The following is a 13,345-nucleotide window of genomic DNA, read 5'->3' as shown; positions in this document are numbered from 1 at the left end:
AAAACGATACAAAATCCATTACTCACTCTTACAAGTGGAGCCAAAATGTCAGTATTTGTTTTAAGTAAAAGTAAGGTATTAATCAGAAATGTCAACATTTACCAAATGACTCAATATTTGATAGTTTTGCCCAAAAAATTGGCAATTGAAATGCGTAAACCCTTGTCAACGCCAGGGCCATTAATCAGGCAAATAATAAGCGACAACATTTAGCATTTGCCAGTAGTAAACATATTCAAAAATGTATTATTGATTATGATGAAGTCAAAGCTGTTTCGCCAATGGCAAAGATCACATATTGATGAAACAGAAATTCACAAAATGCAGAGAAAAAATCACAGCAAAACTGGAGCTATCGAAGCTATCAAAGCATACATTTATCATCGAAGAGTCGGCGTTGCCATTGCCTTCTTTGACTTCCGACTAACCTAGACCTAGACCGTGAAATGCCACGAGACTGTTACCAAGCTCTGCCACAGGTAGAGCAGAGCAGAGTAGAGTAGAGTGGAGGAGCCGCCTGCGCTGGAGTCAAGCTTGGCTAATCGCATTCAACCGTTAGCAGAGGCAGAAACAGTGGAAGCAGCAGTGGCCGCCGCGCCGTCATCCTTGCCACTTTCGGCTTCGGCCCCAAACATGGCCAAAATAATCAAGCCAAAGGTCAACCGTGGGGGGGGGTCTCTGTCTGAACTTCAAAGAACAATTTGCAGCGTTGACGGCGTTAATTTGTGACAAAATGAAAATGGTTCTGTATGGAGTCGACCCGCTCATGTGGCATTCAGTGGCATAATTAAGATATTCGCATAAATGTCTGCCGCTCGCGACCCGGACCTCGATGAAGATTTCACTGCACGTCCGATGCTTTACACAATTTAATGACACTTGGCCCAGTGGCTCCTGCCTTGATCACGATAGGTTTCTGCACGTATCCACAGAACACAGATCGATTATGGATCTAAGGCCATCTGATTCTTAGACACCTTGACACGTTTACCATTCTAGGGAGCACACATTCTGGATGCTGACTGAGAATTCGTTTAGCATATCAGCAAGTCAATCCCCGAGTCAACACCTCCAGGGCCGGTTGCCCGAGAACAGGTTATGTTAACTGAGTTCTCTGCGGGCCGGGCCTGTAAGCATCAATGGGACTTACACATACGTATGTGTATATTTTGGATACCTTGTCATATTTTCGTAAATAAAAAAATCATCTGAGGTCATTCAAAGACAAGGCGGAAGTCCAGGAATATGCCATACCTAGACCAACCCCAAAAACATAATATAACTTGTCACAATGTAAGGCACCATTAAAGATGTTTACGAACGTGTTTTAACTACTACTTATGTACATACATATGGGTAACTATGAGTACTTTGCAGTCACATTATGGCTTGTGAAGTTTTTTAAACGAAAACTTGTTTAACTCCTTGGAGTAATGAAATTTTTTGAATGTTTACTTAATTTCTACGAGACACAAAACAATTATTAGAGATCGAACAATATTCTCTTTAACCTTGTAGATTCTTTGAAGGGAAATTTTAATGGATAGAATGAATATTCAAATGAGTTTTGAAGGAATTCCACGAACAATACTACTCAAGATCAAAAATCTAGACAACACTAAGACCCTTTGGACCCTTGTCCAAAGTTCTATACAATTTCCGATCATTTATTTATAACTGAAAACAGTTCTATAAGCCACTTTAATCCTCTTTTCTGATTAGCATCGTTCTCTATCCGTAAAGTTTAATCGTTTCTAATGGATTATGCTATAACAAAGCCGCATCTCTATTGGGGAATACGTCTATTTTTGTATCTACCCACCGGATATGCTAATCAATCGAATCGTACCTAACAAGATTTCCGATTTCAGAGCTTTCGATCAAGTTACTTTCCAACTTTAATAGCTGAATGAAATCTATGGCAAAACAAGCCCCGCAATTCCCTTGATACATTGCTAAATGTGTGCCAAAGCACTTATCATATCTAAACCCCAAAGACGTTATTCAATTCTCAGTGCATTGACCCATTAAAGAGCAGAATTCACCCACTAATACACGAGCATCACCAAGCAGCAGCACGACAGCGGCAGCAACTTCAAAGTTGAATGCCATACGGAACATGCTCAAAATTAAGCGAATAGATGAACAAAAAACGAACCCACTGGGCCACACGGATAGACACGAACAGACACGCATAGACACGCACACACAGGTGCCGGTACAGTCGCAGACAATTGCATGCAGTGCGGCGCTGAGCTGCTCAAACGAACTCAACGAAACTTCCGTTGTTCTGTGCGAAGCCTCAGTGTTCGTCAAGTTTCCGATGTCGATGTCGAAGTCGAAGTCGGAGAGGTGCTTGTGTATGGGTTTTGGTGTGGGATGGTATGGGTATTAGTGTTGTTGCTAAGTATTTTGCACAAGCTCAGGCGTCGTGATCGGCAACTGCTGCCTGCTGCCTTCTGCTGCTGCTGCTGCCACTACTGCTGCTGCTGCTGCTGCCGCTCGGTCGACAGCGACGCGAAAAAGTTACTTTATCTTGTGATTGCCGAGAAGTTTTAGATTCAGTTGAGCATAAACATTCCTACGGTGTGGTGGTAGAATCAGCCAAGTCTGCGCGTCGAACGACTAAGCTAAGCCATTTAGTATACTACAATTTAGTATGAACAATTTGTGAAGCGATCTTCATCGTTGAAAAGTGTTTTTGGAAAGTGCCACAAGCTGCAGCTTCTACTCGATCGAAGCTGAAAGCCAAACGAGCCAAAGCTCCACGAACTCCAAAGCAAAAATCGAAAGTGTTTTTTCCGCTTGAGCGCAGCATGAGAAATCCTGCGGCAAGCCTTTGACAGAGAGCCTAACGAAACCGAAACCTGGTCAAATCTATACAGAACGAAGCTGAGCTGAGAGTGTTTGCAGCTTAAGTAACTCATTCAGCAGATTGCCCAGACCCCCAAAAACAAAGGAGAAACATGACGATGAACTACCATTACTACAATGCCAGCTCGCGCTACGAAATGGTCGTGGAGATAGCCAATATCGCGCTGGACGAGTTCAAGACCCATCATACCTCACGCAACTACACGGGCCTGGTGCAGCGCTACTACCAATTGGTGGAAGAGGATTATGGCGGTAGGTGGAACTGAAATTGATTCAAATTGCATTTAACTTTGAAGGCCCTACAATCGGAGACGTGACACTAAAGCGACAGCTCATCTACCCTAAACAGCACGAAATCGTTCAGTCCATATTTAACCATATTATAAACGCATAAAAATGATGAATTGCCATTTTTTTGTGTCCGACAAATCATAAACAAAATAACGTACATGAAAGCAAACAAAGCGGCAAAACAAAAATGCCTAAACAAAAAAAAAGAAAGAGATTCAGACCAAAAGCTCAACCAAAAAAAACTTCTAGGACAATTAAAAAAGGTTTTTTCGTGTGTGTGTTTGTGTGTGTGAGTGTATGAGTGTATTAAATGCCGACCTTGGCAATGTCAATTGTATTTTTGACAATTATTAACGTAATTAAAATGTATTTACATTGCTTATCTTAGCCATTTTTATGAAGCGACCGTCGAGATCGACGACTCAGCTCAGGCTTTGCTTCTGCTTCTGCCTTTGGCTCTGCCGCTGGCTTTACCTTTGGCTCTGCCGCTGGCTCTTTCCGTGTGCAGCTGAGCATGTAGAAAAAATAGCAAACAAAAAACATACAGCACTTTTAACCCGCAGATGATGCATCAGCATTGATCGTACAACATGGGGATTGCCCCTGCCTCTAAGGGCATTTGCCCCAACGTTCCGTTTCCAGCCTTTGCCTCTGAGCACATGTGCCCCATATTGACACTCTCGACTGTGGCAGTCAGAAGCCGCGCCGGTCGATGTCGCCGGCGAGAGGTCAATGGCAGGTCGGGCAGATGCGATTAAAATAATACAAAAAAAAAGTGCAAATAGTGCGCAGTGTACCAGCCAGCTGAGATTGAATCATGCCAAAATCATGCAAATAAGCTGAACAAACATCAAGTGCGGGGCCATAAACGAAAGACTTAGGAAACGAACTTGAAACGATGACAAGGCGAAATTTCTAGAAAATTTGTCAAGGGTGAAAAACAATGGTTAAAGAAGAATAGTTGGAAAGGAAAATTTGTAGAAAAAGCCGTTCAAAGGTTAGCCAAGCAATTGGAGGGGAACTTTTGATATGTCAAAGAAAAAATACAGAATGCGAAAAATATAGGAATAAATTTGAATAGACTTTAACTGCGGAATTTACCGGCAAAACAAACGCGAATGAGTATGGGGTATAAAAAGCATGATTTATTAAACAAAGTTTTATAATATTTAAAGATGTATGATCAATGTAGGGATTATACTATGGCACTGTGTTGAACCCCGATAAATATTTATTTCTTTAGAACAATTTATAACAATTTCGAGGTTTCACAACATCGAAATGGAATAATTGTAATACGACATCCAGTCCACTTTATGAGGAATAACAACCTGCCAATTAATGAAGCCCCAGAATGTCTTTAGTCGATTGCTGTCAATAAACAGCCAGAGGCAATCGAATGGAAAAGTTGGAAAATAGGAATAATAATGTTAAACAGTTGGTAATTACACTCCATATAGGGTTAGGGGTTCCTCGACTCTGACATTTCTATGACGACATTTGCCGACGTAGACTCTTTGCCAGTGGAAATATTCTATTTCAAGCTACAATTCCGGTTCATGTTCGAGTACGAGTATTTATCAATTATTGTTTACTCGAAAGCCAATTGTGTCGACATATAACGCGATTCAGTGACAAAGAAATTAGCCGGCAAATAGTTTTCGTATTTTTTGGTTTGTTCGAATACATTCACGATTTCATTCAGCTTGGATGAATTGCCTGGCTAACAAAACGCGAGGTGCTGTGAGCTAATGAAATGCAAATCGAAACCAGCTCTGGGACCGAGACTCTTCGAGGATTTGCATAGAAGAAAAGAGAAATGAAATCAAATAACTTGTGAACAGATTGCGGCAATTAATTTGATGATTTTGTTGCTTGAATTTCCAGATCCGCGTGCGGAACGCTTCCACCTGATGGACCATCCGATGTTCACCTTCGGCCTGGTGGCCATCTACCTCTCCTGGGTGCTCGTCCTGGGGCCCCTCTTCATGCGCGACCGCAAGCCCTTCCAGCTCCGCCGCACCCTGGTCATCTACAACGCCTTCCAGGTGGCCCTCAGCGGCTACATGTTCTACGAGGTGAGTCCGGACTTTGGAATCCTCCCCAGTGTACATCCCCCTAATGCCATGCCCCATCCCCTTTCCCGTTCCCGTTCCCGTTTCTATTTCTGTTTCAGCACTTAATGGCCGGCTGGCTGAACTACAATCTGAAGTGCCAACCGGTTGACTACTCGGATGGTCCCATGTCCAAGCGGGTAAGTCGACGCAACCGGTCACCCAAATCCACACAGAAACGAAACTGGCTCATCCCCGATGGAATGGTGCTATTTTAAGAGGCACGCGTGGACTTATAGAGTTTATAGATTCGATTATATCATTAGGCATTATTCCTTTGTCCCCGTCTCACCTTGCGGCGGTAACTCTTCCGCTCTCTAGTCGGCAAGTTCGTTGCCTCTATGGCTGATGAATCACCGACTCCGCCAGCCAGCTCAAGAGCAATCAAGAGTGCGTCTCGAGTTCGGCTCAAAGCCAGTCAGTTAGCCGACTGGTCATAGACGGCCAAGAGGCAAACAACAACAGCTACAGCCAAAGTGTTTTAATTATGCCTCCATCGTGGCACAAAGTTCACATTCAAATGGGCAGCAGATTTCGGAAGTCCAATTAGCCGGCCGGAGTGGGGGATTTTTTTAATCCAAATTCTAAAGATAATTGCTGGCTTCTAGTCTTTTGTTACGCCTCTCAATCGATTGTGTTCCCCCTTTCTCAGCCACTCAAATGGCTGGCTAAGCGCTCGCAACTGGAAAACAATTAAAGAAATAGCTGGATAATGAGACTTTGAAGTTAAGTGCATCACTTAATGCCAATTTGGCTGTGGACCACAAAATGAGGCATTTAAAAATGTTCGTAAAACTGTAACACTGAGGAAAACCTGAAGTTACATGAAAACCGATGGATGAATGCTCTTTTTGGGGATTCCAACATGGATTGGAGAATGAGAGCTTACTATTTTAGCTTAAAAGGGACTTGAGAGTAATCCTACCCCATCTCGCCACTCTTCTGATGTTCAAATCCACTTTTCTCCAGATAAAGACATATATCTATCTGTATGTAATGACCCCTACAAAGAGTACTTCATATTACATTCACTTCAATCTTTTAGTAGTAACATTTGGACCACAATCCATTTGAGAGTGCCACACCCCCCGAAGGCCTTTGCCTCATGCTTATGTTACAATCAAATTAGCAACATTTACAAGGGCCTCTAGCTGTGACTGTGATTGTAGTTGGCTTTTGTTTGAGCCTTAAATCAATAGAGCATAAACCGTGTGTAAACAAGCATCCCTCACGAGCGGAAGATCTACCAATTGATCGATTTCACATCCGCAGTAAATGCCAGAAAAGCGAAATATAAGACGGACCGCCGACAAGTCAATAAACCCGGGCTCAAAGGCCGGTCACAGGGCTCCGGATATTAGCATAATTATCATCATTCCAAGCGAGACCCATAAAAGTCAATATTGTTTACATTACGCATACGCCATGTGCGCCCCTACATGACATGGTTTCACTCTTGTTGAACCAAAATTCTAGCACGAAACAGGAAAAACTAGAAACCACAAAGAAAATGAAAAATGAAAAATGAAAATTGAAAAGAAAACGAAAACGAAAACGAAAAGAAACCAAACGAGACGCGAAGCGATGCGAAGACGTTGTCAATGTCATTGCGCAAGTTCTTCGCTGCTTTTGTGGTTACTACGTTAATTGGTCACATCGCTCGATGGGCGTTGAGAATTGCATAACGACCTTGCAAGGTCAGGTCTCACCCCACACCCAACAACCCACTTACCCCAATCTCTCTTTCTCTCTCTGTTTGGCAGATGCTCAACCTGTGCTACATCTACTACCTGTCCAAGCTGACGGAATTCGCCGACACCGTGTTCTTTGTGCTGCGCAAGAAATCCTCACAGATCACCTGGCTGCATGTGTACCATCACTCGGTGACGCCGCTGGAGACCTGGGTCCTGGTCAAGTTCCTTGCAGGTGGGTGGAGCCTTCCCTCGCTTTGTGTTCTTTGGGAAACTCTAACCTTTGATTGCTGTTTTCTCTAGGTGGAAATGCCACATTCCCCAATCTGCTGAACAACTTTGTGCATGTGTGCATGTACTTCTATTACATGATGTCCGCCATGGGACCCGAGTACGCCAAGTTCCTGTGGTGGAAGAAATACATGACCGAGCTGCAGATCGTAAGTATAGATCGATCAAGAATGCACGGGGAGGGGAAGGGGGCGGGGGCATTAAAATAGATCTGTTCCAGCACAGATACCGCCCGAAAATTAAACGAAACTTGTTTAGAAGTTAGAAATATGCTTCTCGGACATAGATTGGAGCTTAGTGACTGCTGCTAGAGCTGTTGGCAATTGGCCAAAAATGCAAACCAGTTAGACCGGCAATCCCAGCCGTGCCGTGCCTCTGCCGCTGCCTCGGCCCCCAGTCTAAGCCCCTGCCACATAAAATGGTATTATTCATTTAGCCCAAAAGGCACACACACCATCACATTGGCAATCACGTTCCTAGATGCCAGTGCAGCATCTGTGTGCATTATGCCAAAATATCTATTGGCCAATGCTTCTAGCTGTGTCTTGCATTTGGCCACAGGCACAAGTGGCATTTCTCGCACTCAGATTCTTCGACCTCTGCAAGTGGTTTCTGTTTGTTTCTGCGACTCCGATGAGCAGCCGGGGCCAAAGGCCGAATCTTCTAGCCACCGATCGATCGGTCATGCATTCTGGAGAATTGCACAAGCTCTGATTACCGATTTTCTGCAAAAAGCAAAAGCAATAGCAAAAGTGAAACCGAATGGAATCAGAGACTGAAATAAAACAAGAGATTGCTGCTCTGATCTTGTTTTGTTTCTGGTTTTTCCCATCAGTTGTTGTTGTTGTTGCTACCAATGGCTCCACATGATCGGTTCTCGCTGGATTGTCTACGCATAATTCAAAGACTCGGACACGAGTATATAGAAGCACATATATATACTCATATATAGTAGAAGGGGACAGCTTTGGTGGGTAAATATGTTTCATTGCATTTTAGCTTGGGTTTTCTATCTCTCTTTTTTTCCAAGTTTCGAAATTCTTGAAACGCATGGAGATATGGCAGGTTTAGTTTGTTCTGCTGTAGCTGCTGGCCTCCTTCTATGCCACACTGTTGTTGTGTTTGTTAGTGAATCGCCTTGAAGCCTCTCCGCTCCACAGTTGAGTTGTCAAACGTTCGGTGACTAAGTTAAGTACATACTAAGTAAGCACTGGTTTTATATGGAAATGCAGGAGATAAACAGGGGGAACTCCATATGATAAAACTAGGGAGAATAAGACTGTTTAGAAGTGAAACAGAAATTGAAAAGGATAGTAGTATGTGCTTCCTGGAAAGCTGAACCTGTAAACCCCCTGCGGAATCCGGCAGTGACTAGGAAAATTACTTGAACCCCTTTAGGGAATCCCACACAAACCTGAACAGTGATCAGTTTAGTCATGAACTAAGATCTATTTCAAATACATTTTTCTTTACGGGATAGTTAGAGGATTTTATAGCATAAGTAATTGGGTACCTTTGATCAGAGATGATCTTTCTTAAGTCGATTAATTTCATCCAACCAATACGTGTTGTTAAAACTGATTGAACATTGATCTCTACCTTTCATCGATTAAAGTCTCACTGTACCCGAACCCCAACTATAATCCCACTCTAGGAGTCCCCACTGTACCTGTTTTATGCGGGTATGATATGATATACTCATGTGTCGCCAGTTGAGTGCTTATTTAGATTGTTGCTGCCAGATGTATCTGTTGTTTTCGCAGTTGTTTCCGAGCAGTTTTCCAATTGCTTGTCGCTCGATTCTGTGCGATTCCCTCTCCCCCGGCCCCACTCGCTGCCGACATTTATAATGAGGCGGAGCCGCAATCAAATGCTGAGTGGGCAGACGCATCTCATAGATAATTTATCTGTCATGCTGCCGTAACCGTTAAAGCGGTTATACTAAGTTGTTGTTGCAGTTCTAGTTACTGCTGTGCTGTTGTTGATGCAGTACTGGATCTGCGAGTATTCGTATCTTATGCGCAATAGCGTAGCAATAGATTCTTTCAGTTCCTGCCGGGCAATTAGCCGCAAAAGCCAAACCATATATCGCACGCTCTAAATTGTGGCCAGAGCCAAGAGAGAATTAGGTTCCGATTGTTGGCAACATTTTGGCCAGCCGCGGTGGCTAGATTTGTTGCCACATCCTCCAGCCAAGCCAGACCAGACCAGAACCAAGCGCAGCGCAGACCTGGCTAATTCCATTTCCAATTCCAATTCCGAAGTTTCCACATTTGGTGCCCACCGACTTCCACTCCGATCCGACCAGTTTCGATTACATTATCATTTCGTGTTTCGTTCCGTTTTGCGGCAATGAATGTTGCCCGCCACCGATCCGATCCGATGCGATCCGATCGGATCCAATCCGCTCCGCTCCGCTCCGAGCTGATTCCGAGTGGAGTGGAGTCGAGAGTGGAGCGTTCACTTTTATCCAGCACCGCGACGAACTTGCCACACCAACCGGGTGAGTGTCTATGTCGGCGATTGCGTTGTCTGTGGCTATTGTCGATGGCAATCACTGGGCAGACTACTCATGCACTCATGCAATTTTCCACGGCCTGTGCCTGTGCCAGTGCCTGTGCCTGTGCCAGTGCCTGTGCCTGTGTCTGGGTAAAAGTCAACAAGCGATCTGCCACTTTCAATTGCCAGCCAGTGATCCGAGACTGTTGGCGCTGGGGGGGAGACTGGAGACTGGAGCCAGCGGGACGCGGGAAGCGGGATGTCTGGTCAAGTCATGTTGCAAGTGCAACTGCATTTTTCTGGCCATTTGCCGGCATTTGCAGGCACGGAGACATGCCACACACGCAATCCCAGACAGTGGCAGAGCGTACAATGCCTCTAAAGATGGATTTTGCAATCGATTGACAATAATAGGCCCGGCACGGCACAGTGGGGCAAACGAAACGAATAAATTGGGAGAAAATATACATTTTAGATGCAACAAAGCCACAAGAGTCCACTGTTAAGATCTTAGAATTCTTCTGATCAAAACCCCATGCAGTATCCCTCAGAACTCTTCCAAAGAATGACCCGTTTCCATCAATCTTCCGGGGCCCACAGTGCCAGCGAAGCGTCTAAGCGTTGACGCTGGCGGTCAACGCTCCGGCTACAAGCAATGCTCAAACTTGGCCAACAGCAGTGGCAGCGAGAGGCACAGTTGTCCGCTTGGCCAACCGACAGTGTGCCCCAAGCTACGCAGCGGCAGCGGCAGCGGTTCGTTGGCTCAGTGACTTTGCCACGACTTGCAGTGCAGTGTTAATGGAAACTTGCAGCGCTTGGCTGACCAACGTAATATTTTGTAGGTCATCAGAAACTGCACACTCGGTGGCACACACCGACCAAAACAAGCAGGTTTTTTTGGGTCTTGCAGCACCGAGAGGCGGCGCCGCAGAGGAGGTACTGTGGGAGGAGCTGCAGGCGACTCGTTAGACTGCCGCGAATCTGAAACATCATCAAATTTACGATCAATCAGTGATCAATAAAGGAAAGCTAAATATGGGTTGTATAACACTTACCAACACGGGGGGCTATTGGGGTCGCCAAAGGTCAATGGAAGCAGCCAGTGGCTTGTTGAACTTGGTCAAACAGAGACACGAGCCCCATTCATGGATATCTAATAACTACATAATACTAGTAGTAATTACAGCGAATCCGAAGCACTCACTCGGTCACTCATGTGCATATCTGAGTACTTTTTGATTGCCTTCGCTGGGTGCTCTCAAGGGTGCCACAATGATGCTGGTGTTGATTCGGCCCCGTCTCCGTCCCCCCAGTTATTAGCCGTTTTATTAGCCGCATTCAAAAGAGCTGTAAGTCAAGAGAATAAAAGTGTTACGGCCGCACACGGGCTAATTGGATGACGTTACAACTTCCGTAACGAGACAAGCTCTAAGCCGCCCTTTCAATGCCACGACAATGACCACAAAGAGCAGGACAGGGCAGGTGCCAAGTCGAGTCAAGTATTTGCTGAGCTGAACCAGTGATTAGGTCTTCCCAGTAGTCAGGCGTAACAATAGTATGCACTAGAACTTTCCCAGTGGCTCCACAAAATACATATAATTACTTATATGACATGTAAATCTATACTCTTTCCCTCCAGGCCCAGTTCGTGCTGTGCATCTTCCATACGTTACGCGCCCTCTTCAGCAACCAGTGCCAGTTCTCGAAGTTCATCTCGGCCCTCCTTCTGCTGAATGCCTCCATATTCTTCTGCCTCTTCATGAACTTCTACATGCAGAGCTACAAGAAGTCCAAGGCCCAGCAGGCGCTACAGCAGCAGCAGCAGCAGGAGAAGCTCACGGCAGCCCAGGAGGAGGCCTCGAAGGCAGACAGCAACAACAATAACCATATGGAGATGCTGACACAGAAGCTGAAGGCCCACTAGAATAGGAGAGGAAGTGCTTCCACGGATTGCTCGAAAAGGGAACAAAAATTTTTTGCATACTCGTAAACTGGACAAATTGGTGTTGGCAACAGATCAAACGTTGGAAGTAGTTTTGGTACAAAGGTTTTAACTTACGCTAAGCTTAAGCTTAAGAGCCATAAATGCACAGATAGACAGACGCACACGGATAGTTAGGAAGTCCAGCCAGACAGCCAAACAGCCAGAAGAAGAGCCACCTCTTTACGGGGCGTATGAGGAATTCAATTATTCTTCTCCGTCCGGTCATGCGTCCGCTGAAGAGAATGCCCCTCTGGTAAGCAGTCGTAACTGTATTCGTAATGTGAACTGTATAAGAAACTGGGTCAATTTTCGAGATCTGCCTAAGCTGTAAGTCACCTAATTCTAGAACCTCACGAACGTAGCGTAGTTTTTAATCGAACTCTGCGCTACCCCCGATAGTGCCTAAGTAAGTGTTAATTGTAATTGTGTATAGACGATTTGTAAATAGCCTGTTAAATGTTAAATATTTGTAGTCCGCTAAGCCCTCTAGCCTAAGCAAACTAGTCTAACTTACAACATGCGCGCAACTCAATACTGAGGAGCACGACTATAAAGCGAAGACAAATAAAAGCGAAGAAAAGATACATTTCAATAACGACCCGGTGTCTATTTTATTTGTTTTACTTCCCCATTGGACAGAGCCAACACTTGGCAGGGTCGTTCACGCGGAAGATATCAATTAATTTACGAGAAATCACAGTAAACCAACGAAATCTGAATAGGGAATGTGGAATGCACAGTTTATCCGATTAATGAATCAATATTCTGTGTGTTTTGAGTCGATTTTATAAGGGGTATTCTTCAAAAAAGTGTTTAACCAAAACATGTCTTCGAATTAGAATTTAAATCTACCCGTCGTTATCAGATTAGACTGAGAAAGGGTGGCCACTCTGTCAAAACAGTGTGACCGCCTTCCAATCTGTAATTTTAGTTTCAATGATATATTAATCTAGCCAGTCGATAGTATCGATAGGTGGAATGTTTAAAAACAAACCAATAAAATAATGTCCTTAAAATTAGCATATCTTGTAGAAAATTGATGAATCAATCCACCAGTACCAGGAAACACACGTTATTATGCAAGTTGAGACTTACAAGAAATAGTAACAAACAGTAACGGTTTAATTCAATTTGTTAACCTGTTTAAATAGAGCGGGTTAAATAGGCTAAGATTTTTCATTGGTATATTAACGGTATATTTTGAATATGAGACGGTATATTGCGGCATATTTCTAAGGGTCAGACGGGATATTTTATTGATAAATCCACTGGAAAATGTCGAAAAAATATCCAATACTTACCAATTACGAACATAGTCAGCTTCCCAGCTTTGTTTAGGCGACTGAGCATTCTTCTACCGAGCAATTCCACGAACCTTGCGAAAATGGGATGCTTGGATCCCCACGCTGGAGTCCTTGGATGGAGATGCGCTTGTTGCGTGCTGGTAAATGCAGGTCACTGAAGGAGCTGTCGCTGCAGAGGATCGCAGACTCCATTCGCTTGCCGCACAAAAAAAAACACTGTTGTTTATTAGTAATTCAGTTTTTAGCAATTTTTGAATTTGAGTATCGAGCTACAAAACAGCTGAGAATAACTTTTAT

General features: G+C 44.2%; 1 protein-coding gene and 1 long non-coding RNA gene across 2 annotated transcripts; one reads left to right on the top strand and one right to left on the bottom strand.

The window, feature by feature from the left end:
- Positions 1-1,934: 1,934 nt before the first annotated feature.
- LOC6896829 (elongation of very long chain fatty acids protein 7) lies at positions 1,935-12,339 on the top strand. Its single transcript, XM_002136996.3, has 6 exons — positions 1,935-3,126; positions 5,053-5,243; positions 5,342-5,419; positions 7,043-7,205; positions 7,274-7,410; positions 11,400-12,339. The coding sequence occupies exons 1-6, from the start codon at positions 2,967-2,969 to the stop codon at positions 11,682-11,684; spliced, it is 1,014 nt and encodes a 337-aa protein (XP_002137032.2). The 5' UTR covers positions 1,935-2,966; the 3' UTR covers positions 11,685-12,339.
- LOC117184940 (uncharacterized) lies at positions 11,770-13,241 on the bottom strand. The gene is made up of 2 exons (XR_004470416.1): positions 13,046-13,241; positions 11,770-12,976 (listed from the first exon to the last, which is right to left on the bottom strand). It is a non-coding gene; the product is annotated as an uncharacterized lncRNA (long non-coding RNA).
- Between the last annotated feature and the right edge of the window lie 104 nt (positions 13,242-13,345).

The sequence above is a fragment of the Drosophila pseudoobscura genome, chromosome 2, assembly GCF_009870125.1.
Source record: "Drosophila pseudoobscura strain MV-25-SWS-2005 chromosome 2, UCI_Dpse_MV25, whole genome shotgun sequence".
Lineage (NCBI taxonomy): Eukaryota > Metazoa > Arthropoda > Insecta > Diptera > Drosophilidae > Drosophila > Drosophila pseudoobscura.
The sequence above is the reverse complement of the archived record's forward strand: the minus strand, read 5'-3'. Positions and strand labels throughout refer to the sequence as shown.

Bases quoted from the DNA above. Each gene is read 5' to 3' on its own strand.
- LOC6896829 (XM_002136996.3), top strand. From the start codon at position 2,967: ATGACGATGAACTACCATTACTACAATGCCAGCTCGCGCTACGAAATG. The intron at 3,127-5,052 runs GTAGGTGGAACT...TTGAATTTCCAG, and splicing joins GGTGGAAGAGGATTATGGCG to ATCCGCGTGCGGAACGCTTC. The intron at 5,244-5,341 runs GTGAGTCCGGAC...TTTCTGTTTCAG, and splicing joins GCGGCTACATGTTCTACGAG to CACTTAATGGCCGGCTGGCT.